Source organism: Manduca sexta, chromosome 5 (assembly GCF_014839805.1).
Source record: "Manduca sexta isolate Smith_Timp_Sample1 chromosome 5, JHU_Msex_v1.0, whole genome shotgun sequence".
Taxonomy (NCBI): domain Eukaryota; kingdom Metazoa; phylum Arthropoda; class Insecta; order Lepidoptera; family Sphingidae; genus Manduca; species Manduca sexta.
The window spans coordinates 5503053-5522914 of NC_051119.1; the positions used below are offsets into that span (position 1 = coordinate 5503053).

The 19862-nt window shown below is 37.1% G+C and overlaps 1 protein-coding gene across 1 annotated transcript in view; it reads right to left on the minus strand.

Annotated features, from left to right (window-relative positions):
- The window catches only part of LOC115451019 (regulator of hypoxia-inducible factor 1), a 42488-nt gene extending 33467 nt beyond the window's left edge, over positions 1-9021 (minus strand). The window contains 1 exon segment of the mRNA XM_037445537.1: positions 8943-9021. Coding sequence (XP_037301434.1) covers positions 8943-9012 — 70 coding nt within the window. The 5' untranslated portion in view covers positions 9013-9021.
- Positions 9022-19862: the final 10841 nt, after the last annotated feature.

Sequence of the window (19862 nt, forward strand, 5' to 3'; positions counted from 1 at the left end):
CGACTCATTTTTATGAGGCTTATCATATAAGATAAACAATACACAAGCGAAACACACATCACGCCTTCATCCCCGAAGGAGTAGGCAGAGGTGCACGACATTAAATTTTCGCTATCCCTGTTCCGTCCTATGATGTGATGAGTCTTTCGCTATATCGGGTACAAATTCCAGAAACCAGGGTAATATTGGACAAACACTCATTACAACTGTCCGCCCCAGGATTCAAACCCGAGACTTCAAAGGGTGCCTCGGTGGCGTAGTTGTATTGCATGCCCGGTACAATAGCGCTCTGAGGTCTTGGGTTCGAATCCCGGGTCGGGCAAAGTGATATTTGGGTTTTTCTGCTCAGTATCAGCCCGGAGTCTGGAATTTGTGCCCGATATGGCGATAGGCTCGCCCCCTATCACATCATGGGACGGAACATACTTGGCGAAAAGTGGGTGCCCTAGTTGCGCCTCTACATACCCCTTCGGGGATAAATGCGTGATGTTATGTATGTATGTACTTCAAAGGGGTGACGTACTGCGCACGTGCTAGAACTAAGCCACCGGGGCAGTCACCAGAGTCTAGTAGGTATTATATACCGCGGTCTAAATCTACCACTAAGGTATATGGTATAAGGCAGAACAAACCTGTTCCAATTTGAAGGACATGTTATGTTTTGTTTAAAATGGTACAGCTAAGTGGCCCCATTTCACCTGATGGTAAGTAAAGTGGGGTCCAATAGAATGACTGCCGAGAAATGTTTACCGCTCCGCAGTCGACACAATTATGCCGGACTGTTGGAACCGGATATACACGGGCTGATCTCGAAACGTGACGCACTTACTTGGGCCATTATGGGTTTTAACATTTTGTGTACAGTGGTCGCTATCCGGGCGGATATAAAATATCCTACCACCAGCAATATCTCAGGGTGACGATCGCAGTACTTTGTTAGTTATATGATGTTGCTATTGCTTACCATCAGCCAAGCGTGCTCGTTTCGTTATCCAATTGCAATAAAGCACAAATTGACTTGTCAAGTGCAGTTGTGCTCAATAATATTATTTATTAGAGAGTTGTTGAGCACTTAATTAGTTTCTATATTAATAATTACACGAATACTATTGTGAGGTAGACTCGCAATGAGTAATTTTTACGCACGAACACGCATTTCACAAGCATCCTTCGTTCCTACCATTAATTGGATATCCTGTTGTTGTATTTTCCTATGTTAGTTGTTAAAGTTATAATAAGACTTGTACTATATTCTGCTTTACTGCTGGGCTCATGTCAACTATACTTAGTGGGTTTGGGTCTTAGTCCACCGGCTGGTTTAGTACGGGTTGGCAGACTTAACATCAGTGGAGAAGGGTCTATATAAACTGATTACGTTCAGCTTCTTTTTATGTACGTAGAAATAATGTAGAAATTATTGTTTTGTCTTTTAACGCCAGCAATAAATACATCTTTCTTTCTTTTCAATCTAGAATCTAATTATCACTATACCGAATCTAATTATTCATGCATTTTAGTACGTATGTGTTGTGTCACGTTCCTTTTTGGACAATTTAACGTCACTGCTTAAATTATGGAGACTTTTTAGGAATATAGATTTTCAAAATATATTATTTGCGATGTTTTTTAGAAACATAGTTATTTTATCTATATATCATGTATTGTTGTATACGAATACGGGAAAATGAACCCACTGTACCTGATGATAAGATTGAAGACACATTGCCCCTCGCCAGTCACAATTATATCTGCCTACTTAAATATTGAGGTCTCCCAAAAATCGCGTGCCATCCTAGTTAGCATTGAATGAATTATTGGTATAAAATACATCCGATACTAAGTAATACCTTAAACAATTATAATTATAACATGCACTCCTCATTAACGTTTTGGCATACATTTGTTCTGCGAAATGATATCTCCATTGTTGATAATGGAAACTAATTTTACATATAACAATAACACACGCATCACGCAAATAATACTACGTGGAATTGAATTCAGTTGTCATTGGTGTATTATTAGAGAAAATTAAAATACAAAAAACCTATTTATAATCTGAAAGCTCATTTTATTTCGATATTTGACTGACTCGGAAGTATATTAATGCCTACAAAGAATATTACTGCCTCGATGGCGTAGTTGTAATGCGTACCCGATAGGAATATGATTATGGCGCTAATGTCCTAGGTTCAAATCCTAAGTCAGATATAAAATAAATGTGACTGGGTTTTTCCATCGTAAAAAATTACTTAGTCACAGCTCGGAGTAAGGAAGTTGGCAGTGTGATACCACCAACTTTCTGATGGTAAACACAAAAAGCCGTTGGTCTTGCGCCTGATCTTTCTCCAGTCATGTCGGATTGCCGTCTCACCATACTATATGAGTGTAGCAACAGAGAGTGCACCTGTGTATTGCGCATACTTGTGCACTATAATATCTCCTGTGTACTGAGCTGATTTAAATTGAGGTTGGCCATCATGGCCATAATTCGGATAGATGGGATTCAGATGAATAAACACTATAAAAAAGTTTGTCAGTAAAAGTATATATTACGACCACAAAGTATAATTAAATTCCACATGAACCCTATCCAATATTACACTGATTAAAACTGTAAAATTAATGTGATCCTAGAATAAGCCGAAAATTTAAAATGTATTTTCATCGAAATACGGTAAACCATCGAAAGCATTAAAATTCTTTATGGGTAAGATAAATCATTGATTTAATATTAATATCGCCGCTATGGTGTAGTGGCAACGTGCCTGCGAACTGTATGGTCTGAGTTTGATTCTGATGTCGAGGAATAAAAAAAATAATGAGGTTTTTTGATTTCCGAAAAATAATGTACTCAGTTGTATTTGTATTTTTAGTTATGTATTTACAATGACTACTCTGATATTTAGTGGTCGATTTTCGTAATTTCTTTTATATTTAATTAAGTAGGTTCGTGAAATGGTCCCATTATAATCTATCTTTGTTTTGGGTTAATTTCATGTGAAAAAAGAACTTGAATTATCTGTTATTGGAATTTGGGCTTAATAGCGAAAGGCTCGACTCAATAATCATAGTATTTACGGATATTGGGTCCGCAAACTGTGTGTATATTAATTATGCCTTTGTCTAACCCCTTGGGATTAAGGGCGTCAGTTTATATATTTTATAACATATTGTAGTATGTTCCCAGTCGAAATAGAATACTGACAATTTAAATGTTTGATATTCTTTGGTTATTTATGTAGCTGAATTTAGTATCCTTAAGCAGCGAAGTTTATAGTTTAATAGAATAGTTCGACAGATATCACTGTTATAATATAATATCAGCCCTATAATATTATATGCTGTCCCACTGCTGGGCATGGGCCTCTACTACTGATATTAGGTCTTGTTCCACCACGCTGATCTAGTGCGGATTGGTACAATACATACTCTCAAAATTCCTATAGAGAACTTCTCAGCTATACAGGTTTCCACACCACATTCTCCGTCACCGTTGAAGCATGCGATAATTCATAAAGAATTCACATATAACTTTAGAAAAGTCAGAGGTGCCCTTGGGTTTTGAACCCGCGGACATTCGGCAGTGCGTTCCACTCCCAACTCCCATCATTGCTTCTTCATTGCCTGTTCCTTAGTAAATATACATTACCATGAATATTATATACTAGATCTAGCACTCAACCAAGTGGTTACACAAAGATACACGTTGTAAACCCGATATGGCGAAGTCTGGATCATTTCGAAATGCACTTGCGTAAACTAAACGCTTGGAAGGCTGGCATTTCTCGCTTTGCTAACATCCGCATAGTATTTTATAAGTCTAGGGGCGATATGTCTTGATTGTGGGTTTGATATCCAGGTAATGTATAGACTTTTTAGAGATTTCCCTGCCCTCACACCCACCACTACAACTCTTGTGAGCTAGTATCGGCAGTGGCATTTTATGACACGAAGTGGTGAAGCTCGACGAGTCTCAAGGATCACCATTGACGTATATTCTATAGACAAGAACGTCCATATAAACTATTTTTTAAAAACTGGACTTATACGTTACTATTATATTCTATTTATTCACTTGAACAACAAATAATTTTACCTATTTGACTAATATTTATTATTCACATCCAGGAGTACACTTAGACTCGAGTTTTTATATTATGAGCGCAACTCCTTACACAACCACAAGCTGTCAATATTGATACAAAAATAAAGCAGTTGTATGGATTGCAGTTCAATTCAGTTGAACACAGTGAATGTTCGGAACGCCATATCTAGTAAGTAGTACATATATAACGATTGGAAACATTAATTAGTCTTTATCCCGCAAAGAAATTAATCAAATAGAAAGGTAGGAAGGAGTTGGAGATATTAATTGTCCACTTCCCTCCATAGCAAAGCGGGAGACAAAATAATGAGCTCAGGAGGTATAGGGACGTTTACAACTAGAAAACCCAATTGTAAAGCAGCACGAATAAAAATTAAACGAAAGGGTCCTATCACATGAGGTTTTAGATTTGATTACAATAATACGCATGGCGCGGGTAACTTATTATTAATAATGATACCATAACTGTATTTATTGCCTATTTGTGCAGGCTTCTTATGATACTAAGAGAGTTTAGGCATTAGTCCACCACTAGTGTGGATTGGTTACCTTTGAAATTTTTATGGAGAATTCTTAGGTGTCCTCACGATGTTTTCACTCTTGTAGCGAAGGATAATTGATAAATGAACACTTAACTTTATAAATTCAGTGACATTTTGGGTTTTGAACCTGTGGAACTTTGTCTCGGCAGACCATTTCAATTCCAATTACTTTATCGTCCATTCTATGCAGTATGAATAGTCCTTAACCCACTTTGGAGTATTTTATGTCATTGTTACCAAATATGGAGGACTTTAGTATTTTTGCTCTTAATAATATTAAATTGAGTTTTTAGTTTAGGTTTTACAATTATCAGGTAATTCGAGATGAGGAATTTACTCGTTTGAAAGAACAACTGCTGCCTGTTCTGTTTATGAACAATGATCGGATTATCGGCTTGCAAATCTCATCTGCAATGCAGGTAATAATTCAATAATTACACTCTAAATTAAGCTTGTCTATTGCTTGTAGGAATAAATGAACAGTGTGGTACCTTCCCAGGCAGACCCGGACTAGAGTTACATTTAATATTTAATTATTAAAATTTCGATTGTAGTAACATAAATATTAATTAGAAGTAAAAATTCAAGAATATTGTGCTTGTACCATGATTAGTGGAAAAAATAGAAAATATGATACCACGACGGACCCAGATACCAGTTTTATTACAAGCTAGGTTTTATAAAGACACGAGAAAGTGTCGGCAGTCATCCCTCGACAGTCGACACAATTATGCCGGCTTGTTGGAACCCCATATACTAGTGGCGAAGCGTCCATATAAGCCGATTCCTACTGGGTTAATAATCATATCAGCCCTGTATTATATACCTGCCCACTGCTGAGCACGGGCCTCCTCTACTACTGAGAGGGATTAGGCCTTAGTCCACCACGCTGACCTAGTGCGGATTGGTAGACTTCACACACCTTCGAAATCCATTCTTCGAAAAGCAGCGATAGCCTAGTTGGTTGTGGAACGGACTGCCGAGACGAATGTCCGCAGGTTCAAATTCCAAGGGCTCACACCTCTGATTTTTCTAAAAAATTATGTGTCTATTCTTTGTTAATTATCGCTTGCTTTAACGGTGAAGGAAAACATCGTGAAGAAACCTGCATACCAGAGAAGTTCTCTATAGGAATTTCGAGGGTGTGTGAAGTCTACCAATCCGCACTAGGCCAGCGTGGTGGACTAAGGCCTAATCCCTCTCAGTTGTAGAGGAGGCCCTTGCTCAGTAGTGGGCAAGTATATAATACAGGGCTGATATTATTAATTTATTGTGAACAGCGTATTATATTATGTTAACTGTAGAAAAAAATATTTTTTCAGGGTCCCTTTTGAAAATTTTCACCTTTCGCCATTGCCATATACACAGGCTAATTCTGGAACTGGACACATTTACGTGTGCCACTATGGCGAGTTTTAACACATTACTTACAGTGATCGCTATCCGGGCGGATATAAATTATATCTTACCACAAGCAAATAATTTAATAATACTATTTGATTGTGTAGTTCTGTAAACACTAATATTAATTAAAAGGAGAAATTCTGTAATTAATAAATGAGTTCTAATGACTTCGGTTATACTTATTGTGAAATTGTAGATAATACTAGTTTTATACGTATGAATTGATAATCGTGTACTATAGAACTTCGTGGTCGATATGGCGATAGGCTCGCCACCTATCACATCTTGGGAAGAAAGATACTTGATATCGCCGGTTAATATAATAATATAATATCAGCCCTGTATTATATACTTGCCACTGCTGAGCACGGGCCTCCTCTACTACTGAGAGGGATTAGGCCTTAGTACACCACGCTGGCCTAGTGCGGATTGGTAGACTTCACACACCTTCGAAATCCCTATAGAGAATTATCAGATGTGCAGGTTTCCTCACGATGTTTTCCTTCACCGTTAAAGCGAACGATAAATTCACAAAGAATACACACATGATTTTTTTTAGAAAAGTCAGAGGTGTGTGCCCTTGGGATTTGAACCTGCGGACATTCGTCTTCGCAGTCCTTTCCACACCCAACTAGGCTATCGCCGCTTAATAGTAACTATAATTTACATAAAATACACACGTTACTTCGAAAAGTTTTAAGTGTCTTTTTTATTGCTTTGAATGACAAGACGAGCTTGCCGTTCGCGTGATGGTAAGCGATACGACCGCCCATAAACAGTAGAAACATCCAACACCTTGAATTACAAAGTATTGTTTGGTATTCCACTGCGCTCGCCATCCTGAGACAAGAGATGTTGAGTCTTATTATTTCCAAGAGTTACACTGGCTACAATGTCTTTCAAACCGGAACACAATAGTGACTACATACTGCAGCTTGGCGGCCGAAATAGACATTGCGGTGGTACCTACCCAGGCGAACTCTCACATATGAGAGACCTACCACCAATAAAAGTTCTTCTGTCTGGTTTTGAAACTGTGGACTTTTGTTGGCAGTCCTTTCCATTCTCGACTAAGCTATAGGCAATTTATAACGTGTTTGCACTTATTACTTACCGCTTGGATAAGCATTGAACATTGCTTTAATGCCATTTCATAGATTAAGTAGGTTTTAGTCATTATTCAAAACGTAAACTACGCTCTATTGGACGTACTTATGCTAGAAGGACCCAAGTTTAAGTTGATTTTAATCGCGATATGCAATAAAAGACCTGCGCTAAAGGTTTTTATATGATAAAAATATGAGGAACGTTTGAATTACCAATTAACTTAAAAGACGTGTAATGAGTAAAGAAGTCTATAAAAATAGGTATGTTGAAGTTGTTAAATTTACCAACCGGTATTAAGCCGGAAGGACTAAAGATCACACCTCTCATTAGAAGAGTGCCTTACGTAGCAGTGGGACAGAATACATACAAAAATAGTATTATAAAAAACACTTTTTAAGTCTTATTATGTCCAGTAGTTATCTAAACTGTCATCCAGTTAGTCCCCTTCTACATAACTGCGTCCAATTATTGGAATGGAATCTTTGGGACGGTATCCAATTTAATGTCAAAATATCAGTGACGGCATTTCATTATCTTTGACATTCAGTAATTTACTTTATTAATTCTTTAGTCGAATCCATATTAATATTATAGATCAAAACTTATTTATTAAAAAGGTTCGTAGTGGTGCTAGAGGTGTATTGTATTTAAGATTAGCTGACCCGAAAGACGTTGTCCCGTCTTAACTATGAATTTGCAGCGCGCATTCTGTCAGTCGCTGACAGTTATTTCAAACAATTGACAGTTATATAAAATTAATATTATCGTTAAGTTTTTCTTAAATTTTCTAATTTCTCGCGTAATTTTTTGATTTTCTTCTTTCATAAGAACCTTATCATGACAATAACAAACACAACAAAAAAAAATTGTGAAGTCAGTCCAGCCGTTCACGCGCGATGGCGTGACCGCGGGAAATAGGGATTCATTTTTTATATATATATAGATAGATTCAATATAAAGTTTTATACAAATTAAATTTTAAATAAAATTTTCGTTACTCTCGTGGCTGTCGGAAATTAAATTCCCTTGCCTACTACGGAAAATAGTTCGACGAGAGATGCATGCCTTAAGTAAAAAAAGGTTTGTAAAATTTTGTCAAATTGTAAAAAAAATATGTAAATGGAAAATGTAGGTAGATGTTGTAACTTTGGCTTTTCAGACAAACAACACCTCCGTCACAAAGGCTGCAGTCTTCGAAAAGTCAGAAGAAAATTAAAATACAAAAAACCGCGATAAAATCCGAAAACTACTTTTATTTCCATTTCTAACATTCGCTTAAACCAAAAAAATCATTATGGTTTTTAAGTAGGAGATAATTACTGAAACATTGAAAATTGAAAAATGTTCTCACTAATAGTAAGCTATTTTTCTCCTGTACTATTTATTTTTTATTCAAGGAACAGAGTTCAACGCAGGCGCAACCACGAGGAAAATCGTATGTGATATTAAAATGTAAAAGTATTTTTTACTAGATATTTTGATGGTTCCAAATCCGATGATGATGATAATATTTTGATGGTTGAAAATCCGTGCATATTATGAACAATTGATGCCTGTATAATATACAACCAGGGGTCATAACTAAGTTGCCTTTCCACAAACGTTACCGCTAACATTTTGTATAGAAATAGTATACCGTAACGATAGACTTATCGTTATAATATGTCATTCCCATATTTAATTTCTTTTTAAATATCTTTAACGATCGTAGAAAGGTGTCTTGGTTACGCCCCAGCTCTTTTTGCTGCACTTTATTACTAACTAATTAAAGTTTAAAATACCTTGCACTCCCTCGCTGGTATTTCGAGCGACCACAGTACTGACACACAACACTAGGTACCACAACATCATGCTGGCAAGTCTGTGCACTAACTGTGAGCGAGCGTGCATTTTCGCAATTACTAGAAGGTTCAAACTTACGAAATTAAGGTAAGGAATCTTTATGTTAAATGTTTGCAAATATTGTCTCAATTTGTTTATTAACTAATTCTAAGTTAAAGTCTCATTACTATTTATTATTTATTAACTAATTCTACGCAAAAGGCTATAATTTCTAGAATATTTTGGTTTTCATGGATTTGTAGCTGATTAGCTACTCGCCTCATATTACGTGGAACATAGGCGAAGAGTGGATGCTGGCTAGTGGTAGGATATAGTTTGTATCCGCCCAAATAGCAGCCACCGTTCATAAGGTATTAAAACCCGCCATAGTGGTTCTCGTTAGTGTCTCGCGTTACGGGATCAGCGTGTGTGAATCCGGTAACAACAGGCCAACGAAATTGTGACTGTCAGGGGTAATCATTTCTCGTTAGTCGACATTCTAATAGATCCAACCCCACTTACAGCCAGATGCAGTACGGTCACTGTCTTGCCCCTAAAAAAAAAGATGCTGATCGGTTTTATTGATTGTACATTAGTTGCCACTACAGTGCAAAGATGGTTTATTCAAATTAAATTGTCTCATTTTGTTGTGATTGGTGGATAGAAAGATTCTTAGTGCGTTCATATATGCTATATTCCCGACTGTCGTCACTGGGCCGAAAGACCGGTGAAACCAACATACCGTTCGACTCACCCCCCAAGTAGTGGTAGCAAAAGCGTTTTTTTTTAATAATATCAGCCCTGTATTATATACTTGCTTACTGCTGAGCACGGGCCTCCTCTACTACTGAGAGTGATTAGGCCTTAGTCCGCCACGCTGGCCTAGTGCGGATTAGTAGACGTCACACACCCTCGAAATTTCTATAGAGAACTTCTCAGGTATGCAGGTTTCTTCACGATGTTTTCCTTCACCGTTAGCAAGCGATAATTCACAAAGAATACACACATAATTTTTTTGAAAAATCAGAGGTGTGTGCCCTTGGGATTTGAACCTGCGGACATTCGTCTCGGCAGTCCGTTTCACAAAAACTAGGCTATCGCCACTTTATTTACTGAGCAGAAAAACACTATATCTCATTATCCGATTCGAGAATCGAACCCGAGATCATCACGGCATTTGTCTATCATACACTACGCCACCGATGTATTTTTTGTTCATTTAGTTTGTTGTAAAAGTTTTTATTAAATTTCATCGAATGAAATGAATCGAATGCCTGAAATGAGTGATGGTTGATCAATCAATTAATTATTTTCAATTAATGCGAAGTTGAAAACACTTGTATAAAAAACTAGTATTTGCTTTCTGTCTTCGCGTGGATTTGTGACAAAATATCCTATCTTTGAGTTCAAGTTTATTCAGTTCCCAATTTTTTTTCAAACTCGATTCATTTGTGTAGCCTTAAAAGTATTAGACATATCTACTTTATTAGTATGGATGTAAGCAATACTTCTAATAAAAGTTGTAAATATATGCCAATTGGTGTCAGCTGTAGCATTATTGGGAAACAAATATACAAATAGGCATCTGAATATATTAAACCTCGAGCGCGGTCTAGAAAATTTCCACATTTTTATTTGAACAAGAGAAATATTTTTTCTTACGTCAAGGCTAAATTCTCGGCAAACAGACGGCAGCGGTATTGCAAAACCTTCTTAACTCCGTGAATAAGACGCATTTTTTTTGGATTATATTTTTACGCAAAGGTCTTGGAAAGCTAAATATTGCTATTGTTTCAATGCTTTGTTTATAATTGTACGTTCTGCTTAAAAGCTTTGTATAGCCCAGTATTGCTATGTATAGTGCAGTAGACGAGCACTCTCCGCGCTGTTACCGACGCAGTGTATAGTCTAGTGCTGTTATGTGTAGTGAAGTAGACGAGCGCTCTCCGCGCTGTCACCGACACGGGTTATAGCCGAGTGCTGTTATGTGTAGTGCAGTAGACGAGCGCTCTCCGCGCTGTCACCGACACAGGGTATAGTCTAGTGCTGTTATGTGTAGTGAAGTAGACGAGCGCTCTCCGCGCTGTCACCGACACGGGTTATAGCCGAGTGCTGTTATGTGTAGTGCAGTAGACGAGCGCTCTCCGCGCTGTCACCGACACAGGGTATAGCCGAGTGCTGTTATGTGTAGTGCAGTAGACGAGCACTCTCCGCGCTGTCACCGACACAGGATATAGCCGAGTGCTGTTATGTGTAGTGCAGTAGACGAGCGCTCTCCGCGCTGTCACCGACACGGGGTATAGCCGAGTGCTGTTATGTGTAGTGCAGTAGACGAGAGCTCTCCGCGCTGTCACCAACACGGGGTATAGCCGAGTGCTGTTATGTGTAGTGCAGTAGACGAGCGCTCTCCGCGCTGTCACCGACACGGTGTATAGCCGAGTGCTGTTATGTGTAGTGCAGTAGACGAGCGCTCTCCGCGCTGTCACCAACGCGGCGTGTAACAGAGTGCTGTTATATGTAGTACAGTAGATGAGCGCTCTCCGCGCTGTCACCGACACGGTGTATAGCCGAGTGCTGTTATGTGTAGTGCAGTAGACGAGCGCTCTCCGCGCTGTCACCGACATAGGGTATAGCCGAATGCTGCTATGTGTAGTGCAGTAGACGAGCGCTCTCCGCGCTGTCACCGACGCGGCGCACAGTGGACGGAGAAACGGGGCTCCCTTTCATAGGAATTTTGAAAAAAAATTCAATTTTTCTTAAATCTAAGGATTTATTACTATCATAAACTATTACTATCATCTCAATATTTAATATTATTATAATTTTTATCGGTTTTTTGGTCTCAATAAATAAAAAAATGCACTTTGCAGGTTTTAAATGTATGAAAACGGGTTTTGTTATCGTCATAACTTTTTTTTATATTAAGATGTAAAGCTGAAACTTTCAGGTATTGTAACTTAGATCCTACCTAAGCTATATGATGTATGACCTTGACCCCAACCGTGCCCCTTTAGAAGATATGAGGTCAATAAAAATGCATGTTTAGCCCATATTCTGATCAAGGCTAATGTGCCTTAAATAAATTAGTTTCTTGAATTTGTCTATGCAGTAATATTATATGATAACTAAAAACCCCACACCACTTATAGTCTTGACCTTAAAGAACCACGTTCCAAAGATATGAATTAATTAAAAGTGTACATTTAGACCACATTGTTACAAGAACATACCTAGATACATTAAACAAATTATTGTCTTAAATTGATTGTTCTGGTATTGCAATACATTAACTGCAGACCCCATATGACTTTTGACCTTGACCTTGAAGAGACCCCGTATAAAGGATGAATAAATCAAAAAATCTTTAGTCTATATTACCACCCGAGATTATGGACTTCAAACAATACTGTGTCTCATACTAGATTTGAGACACAGTATTATACTTAATTAGTAAATACTTGATATGACCTTTGACCTTAATTCCTAATGACTCAACCCAAGAAGTATGAAAATTAGAAAACTGAGTCACTGACTGATAAATGCGTCGCCTTTTTAAACTACTTAGGCTAAAATCATTAAATATGGGACAAAGTTTCTTTAGACAAAAAAAGAACTTCTAAGCAAGTTCTAGCAAATTCATCTCAAGAGTGAAGAAACAGATGATAATATTTGTTGAAAAAAATACACTATCGAAGAAAAGTAAAATTTTGTATTCTGTTTTTAACTATAAATAAATGGTGGATCTAACTATTTGAAAAAAAAAAATTATAATAGATGATGTCTGTTAACATAATTTCCTAATTTGCACTAGAGGGTGACACTAATAATAATTTGGCTTCTTCTAAAAGTGGTTGATTACGAATTTAATTTATTCTTGGTCTAAAACTAGAGAGATATGGGTCAGATGAAATCAATAAATTATGGATAATGTCCTCATTCGTTGCAATTCTACTGTTTTTCCGTGAGTGAAAAGTTCTGAAATATTTAAAATCTTTATTTCGCGCTTCGGATACCTCCTCGGAGAGTTTGCCTATTGGAATGAAGTTATTATGCTCAATTATGTCTGCACCATGTATAAGTAATTTATGCACACTAGATGGCATATGATGCCATGCATACAGCTCGACATATTGATGAGCGGTTGTAGTAGAATATTGTCGAAATTTTTCAACATCAACAAATTCTCCACATGAAATCACTTGAAGGATGACTTGAAAGCGTTTAATTAATTCTGCATATACTCCTGTGATCCGTGCTGTGGTTTCAGTATCAGCAAAAAATCTTCTAGCTGTATTTCCATCATTAGTGGTTCCTGTAACTTGCTTTACAACATCTATGAGAAGTCCAAGTTCATCTCGAAATTGATCTTGGATTGCTTTTTTTATTCGCCAATTGTTGTTTGAGATCATCTCCTTTAGCTTGCCATTTCTTGAAATCAAGGCGGTAAGCTATGTGCAATATACATTCCATGCATCTTATACGTGTATGTAGAGAAGACAAGCCAAACTTAAGCATATCCACAGAAAACCTTCTTTGCGAAAACATGTCGATATTATTCATATCCTTAGGTTTTGCTTTGCAAATATCACATGTCGCTGTAGATGTATCTGAGTGATGTGAGATTATCTTGCCGTCAATCATGGTCATATGTAATTTGTGGTTGACGCTTACATTTTCAACTCTAGTTGGCTGTAGAGCAGCAATTTCCCTTTCTACTGAAGCCATTTTCTCCTTAATATCTAAATCATTTTCTTTAGCAAATTTAAAATAAATTGGCCGACAGTAAAATGTTGAATCTGCTTTCGGATTTTCCCATACAACTTCATCAGTTTAATCTCTTGCCAGTTTCAACGGAACAACTGAACACATAAAAATACTGGAATCATCACCGTCCATTTTTTGTTTAAAATTGCTGTGTCCAGATGCACCATCAAATCCCCATTTACTGGTAAGAATTAAATTGGAGCCCGTAGAGTCAGTTTCCAATGTTTTGAATATTTTTTAAACAGTGATATCCATAAGAGATTGAAGTTGAAGTTTTACTTCTGATTCAGTAATCACCATATCTTGTTTTTCTATATAGCACTCTTGCTTCTCATTCTGTATTAATTCAAATGAAGGGAAAATATGACACCCTATATTTTTCATTTCTTTTTTTAATGTTTTATATTGCCATTTAGATAATTTTAAAGATGTTGCGATACCTAATGCTTTGTCAGCAGAGCAAGCTCTCTGATTTGCATTCAGACTGGCTCGTAGCATTGGAGCATCTTCCGGATGTTTAATTAGGTGCTTTAATAATTCAGCAAAGTCGGTCAGTTTTTCATTTTCACCTGCTTTTTTGGCCAACGCATAAGCTAAAGTGTCGAAGTCATTGTCTGATAGCAGAGTTTCCGTTCTTCTTTTCTTTTGAAGAGAACTTAGTTCTGAAAACTCTTTAGGCGGATTAAATGTAGCAGTTGATGTCGAGGCAGACACTGAATTATGCAAAGCAAATTCCCTTGATGAACCAGGTGCGGTTACTGTCGAAACACTTACTGTTGCATCTTCATATTCCATCCCGAGAAATGCTGACTCTTCATTTCTAAAATCAGGGTTCAATCGAATATATTCTGGCCATTTGATATCTTCATCTAACCAGTCAGCATATTTCTTTTAAAAAATTGTCTCGCGTTCTGTTAGATGACTTCCATTTACGTTTCAAATTACATGTGTAAGTCGCACAAAACGACTTTAGATTGGACTTCTGTTCTTCAGTTAGAGAAACTTTCACAGAATTTATCACTTTTTGAAAAAACATGTCTCCATCAAAAGCATTTTGCTTCATGAATATAAATATGTCGAGATTTGACAAAAATCCTTCCATATTAAGAAACTCAATAATTACGCAGAGATCGTTAGAGTAAGAATCAATAATGATAAGTGAAATAAAATTAAGGTGAACGCAATATTTATATTACTTAGATTTATTACCATTTCCCACCACATTTATTTACACAAACAATAACAATAATATTCCCGAAATGATTAGTAACACCGTAAACGTGATAAACAATGAACCTATTTACCTCAATTAACAACTTAATAATATTTGGCTACATCTGTAGAATAACAATGGATGTTGGATGCAATCTGCGACATCTGGTTGTTTATACTTTAGATATTATATTGAGTAAGCCATAAATAACTTAGAAACCCCAATAACATGTGTCCTTTGTAACTTGACAACAATTAATACCTGCGCTTATTAGTCAGTCTAAAGGACCAAATATTTTATGATAGTTATAATCATGATTAGGTTCTTTTTGTCAACTCGAGTACTATTAACATTTACAATTTTTTGAAGACAAAGATACAATAATTAAATTTACATTTAATTTTTTACTTTCTTAGAACTTTGCCCTTCGGAACCACGGTCAAAGAACTTATGCATTGTTTAGTTATGAAGTAATAATACCAAATTTGAGATATTATAAGGTTTAATGTTTATAATGTGATGATATCGGCTAAAGAATTTTTCATTTATTCATATCTTTTTAACGGGGTACTTCAAGGTCAAGGTCAAAAATCATATTGAGTCTTTAGATAATGTATAATAATACCAGGACAAGTAATTTTAGACAGTGAGTTGTTTAATGAATTTACGGTCCTGTGACAACATGGTCAAAATGTACGCTTTTAATTAATTCATATCTTTGGAACGTGGTTCTTCAAGGTCAAGACCATAAGTGGTGTGGGGTCTTTAGTTATCATATAATATTACTGCATAGACAAATTCAAGAAACTAATTTATTTAAGGCACATCAGCCTTGATCAGAATATGGGCTAAACATGCATTTTTATTGACCTCATATCTTCTAAAGGGGTACGGTTGGGGCCAAGGTCATACATCATATAGCTTAGGTGGGATCTAAGTTACAATACCTGAAAGTTTCAGCTTTACATCTTAATATAAAAAAAAGTTATGACGATAACAAAACCCGTTTTCATACATTTAAAACCTGCAAAGTGCATTTTTTTATTTATTGAGACCATAAAACCAATAGAAATTATAATAATATTAAATATTGAGATGAGATGATAGTAATAGTATATGATAGTAATAAATCCTTTTTTTTTTTTTCCAAATTCCTATGAAAGGGAGCCCCGTTTCTCCGTCCACTGTGCGGCGTATAGCCGAGTGCTGTTATGTGTAGTGCAGTAGACGAGCGCTCTCCGCGGTGGCACCGACACGGGGTATAGCCGAGTGCTGTTATGTGTAGTGCAGTAGACGAGCGCTCTGCACGCTGTCACCGACGCGGTATATAGCCGAGTGCTGTTATATATAGTGCAGTAGACGAGCGCTCTCCGCGGTGGCACCGACACGGGGTATAGCCGAGTGCTGTTATGTGTAGTGCAGTAGACGAGCGCTCTGCACGCTGTCACCGACGCGGTATATAGCCGAGTGCTGTTATATATAGTGCAGTAGACGAGCGCTCTCCGCGGTGGCACCGACACGGGGTATAGCCGAGTGCTGTTATGTGTAGTGCAGTAGACGAGCGCTCTGCACGCTGTCACCGACGCGGTATATAGCCGAGTGCTGTTATATATAGTGCAGTAGACGAGCGCTCTCCGCGCTGACACCGACACGGGATATAGCCGAGTGCTGTTATGTGTAGTGAAGTAGATGAGTGCTCTCCGCACTGTCACCGACGCAGCGTATAGCCGAGTGCTGTTATGTGTAGTGCAGTAGACGAGTGCTCTCGACGCAACACCGAATGCTAATATGTGGAGCACTGTAGAAAATCCTAGCCAATAGTATAATATAGTACTTAAAAATTTTGTTTATTATAGTCCTAAAGCGCAACTTACAAAAATTAATATGTACTTATAGTGTAAGAATAACAGTACACATTTGATATTAAATATAACATAAACGACACTCACTAACTCAGCGACCCTCGTAATATTACGTGCAACATATGTAAACACTCTTGCAGACCAACAAAAAGCTAAACATTAAACTTGACCGAGTAAACATACGTAACTCGCTGTTACTGTGACCGCGACTGATTATGGTGGTTGCAAGTTACAAGCTGAATATCATGGCTTTCTTTTTTCCTTATATGGATCCCTCATCATATGATGTATAGGGATAAAGTTGATACTCCTCCATATTTTATTTTATTGGAGGTTATTTTCTTTCCAACGTGACTTTTAAATTTATTATTTGTTAATAATCCGCTGATAGAAAGGTCTTAGTTAAATATGTTACCTTTAGATTATATTATTATAATTAGCTTACACTATTATCTGTAAGAAGTAAGTACAATTAGTAATTTACTGTGTGCGTTATTTGAGAATGGTGAGATCATAATGAATTTAAATTTATATTCTAACTAGCTTTTGATCGCGGCTTCGCCCGCGTAAAGGAGTTTTCCGGGAAAAAAGTCCCTCTATATATTTTCCTGGGATAAAAAGTATCCTATACCCTCCTAAGGTCTTAAACTATCTTCATAGCAAACTTCATAAAGACCGTTTTGTAGATCAGTAGAAAATCGATACATTACAGACAGACAGAAAATGGGACGTTTTTTATAATTTGTATAGATAAAAATAAAAATTCAAATATAACCAATGCTTACACATACAAAAAACAAAATATTTTATAACTAACTAATATTAAAGGCATTGTATTCTAGCCTGATATAAATCTTAGTATCTTTACGTTTAACAAATACATTACAAAACTATCAATGCCAATCACAATAATACAAACAAATTAATAAGAATGCCCATTGTAATGAAATAATTTGCGTCAATTCATAAACTATTCAATAAATTTCGCAAGTGAAAGCTTGTGATTTGCACCACACTTCCCCCTGAAGGTCGTGTGAGCAGGACGGGAGATTAGAAAGTCGTGAGCGAGCGAGACGCAACTCTCTATGGAACATTTATCTATTGCCCTATATCTGTGCTACGCGTATGAGCTATGGTGGGCTTTCCTGAATTAATCTGGTGCAGTATGATGGCAACCGGAGTACTGACGGATATGTGGGACGAAGTTCTAGTTTTAACTATGTACCCCTCTTTGTGGGAAATATCGGAGGTCATTTATGTATCTACAGCTATGTATGTATGTTATTAATCCGTTGTTATCACGGCGTATTCTCTTCCCGGAGGTTGGCAGAGATATTGCTCGCCTACATTTCCTCATATAGAGCCTATGTAAGGGGTGCCATTTACCGGGCACAATTCCAGACCTGAAGCCGTACTATTGTATCTCAATATTAGCCAATCACAACGGCCCTATGTCTACGCACTGCGAAGGCTGCCATGCCGTCAGCACTGAAACAGACTTGTTATCACAGCTTTACTCCGTCCTTAGATAAAAAACGTCTATGAATAAGAGGGTTTGGCACTGAACAGAACAGTTGTACACAGGTACCAGAAACTAAATAACTATGTCGTCGAAGCAATCTACGGGCAAGTTAAGTGTAAGCACTGTTTTGTAATTCGAAATTCTGCATTGCTACTGTGTAACAGACGAGGTTCTTGCAATAAGCAGATCAATTTGCACGTCCCGTCATTTACTTATGGTTAATATTATATACTAGCGACCCGCCCCGGCTTCGCACGGGTGCAATGCTGATACTAAATACACTACAGAAAAACTGTGAACATTGTATATAAAAACATAGCGGCCCGCTCTGGCTTCGCACGGGTATAACATAACAAAATAACAGTATTTCTCCACTATTTAATGGATGTTATTATACATATAAACCTTCCTCTTGAATCACTCTATCTATTAAAAAAAACGCATCTAAATCCGTTGCGTAGTTTTAAAGATTTAAGCACACATAGGGACAGAGAAAGCGACTTTGTTTTACACTATGTACTGACTAGCTTTTACTCGCGGCTTTGTCCGTGTGAAAGAGTTTTCCGGGATAAAATTCATATATATTTTTCCAGGATAGAAAGTAGACTGGTCTTTCTCTAGGTCTCAAATTATCTCCATACCAAATTTGATTGAAATCCTTTGATTAGTTTTTAAGCTTATCGCGTTCCGACAGGCAGACAGATGTGGAAGATTTTGTTTTATAATATGTAAGGGTGTTGTGGCAATGACGTTTTATAAATAGACACGTCATAGACTAACAAAATTGCACATAAAAACAACGCACTATTTACTATAGTCACATACTTGTACAGCCCTAGCAGCTCGCATTGATACGGCCCGTGCGTCGACCGCCGTGACCATCTAGTTTATTGGTCTCTGATCGCCATGACAGTCGAATAAAATGCATTGATTAATTAATAATAAGTTAAATAGTGTATACTTATTACTAACGTATGTAATGAAATGTTTTTTTTATTCACAGTTGGAGTATAATTTGTACATCGTCTAAAAACACAGGAAGACTTTTATTTAAATAAATACAAAAAGTTAGTTAGCCGACTAGCCGCGACAGAGGTTAGAGGTTGACTAAGTGAATGTCGGGCAATTACCTTGCTTTCGTCTGCCAATATTGAGTTCGGACAACGTATCTATGTAATAAAACATCTTAGGGTGACGGTATGATTTTGCTTTTGGGTTTCTCTACTCAGTATCAGCCCGGAGTCTGGAATTTGTGCCCGATATGGCGTTAGGCTAGCCCCATATCATTCTTGGATGGAATACACACGGTGGTAAGTGGGTGCACCAGATACGCCTCTGCCTACCCCTTCGGTGATAAAAGGTGTGTATGAATTGCTTCTAACGGCCAATAATATTTTTGCAAGATATTGCATAACGGTCATTTATTCATTGTTAAATTAACTTATGAAATTATCAATTTGTATGATGGAATAACACGAGTCATTTATTTAATGTTTTGTAATATCTTCCTTATGTCTAT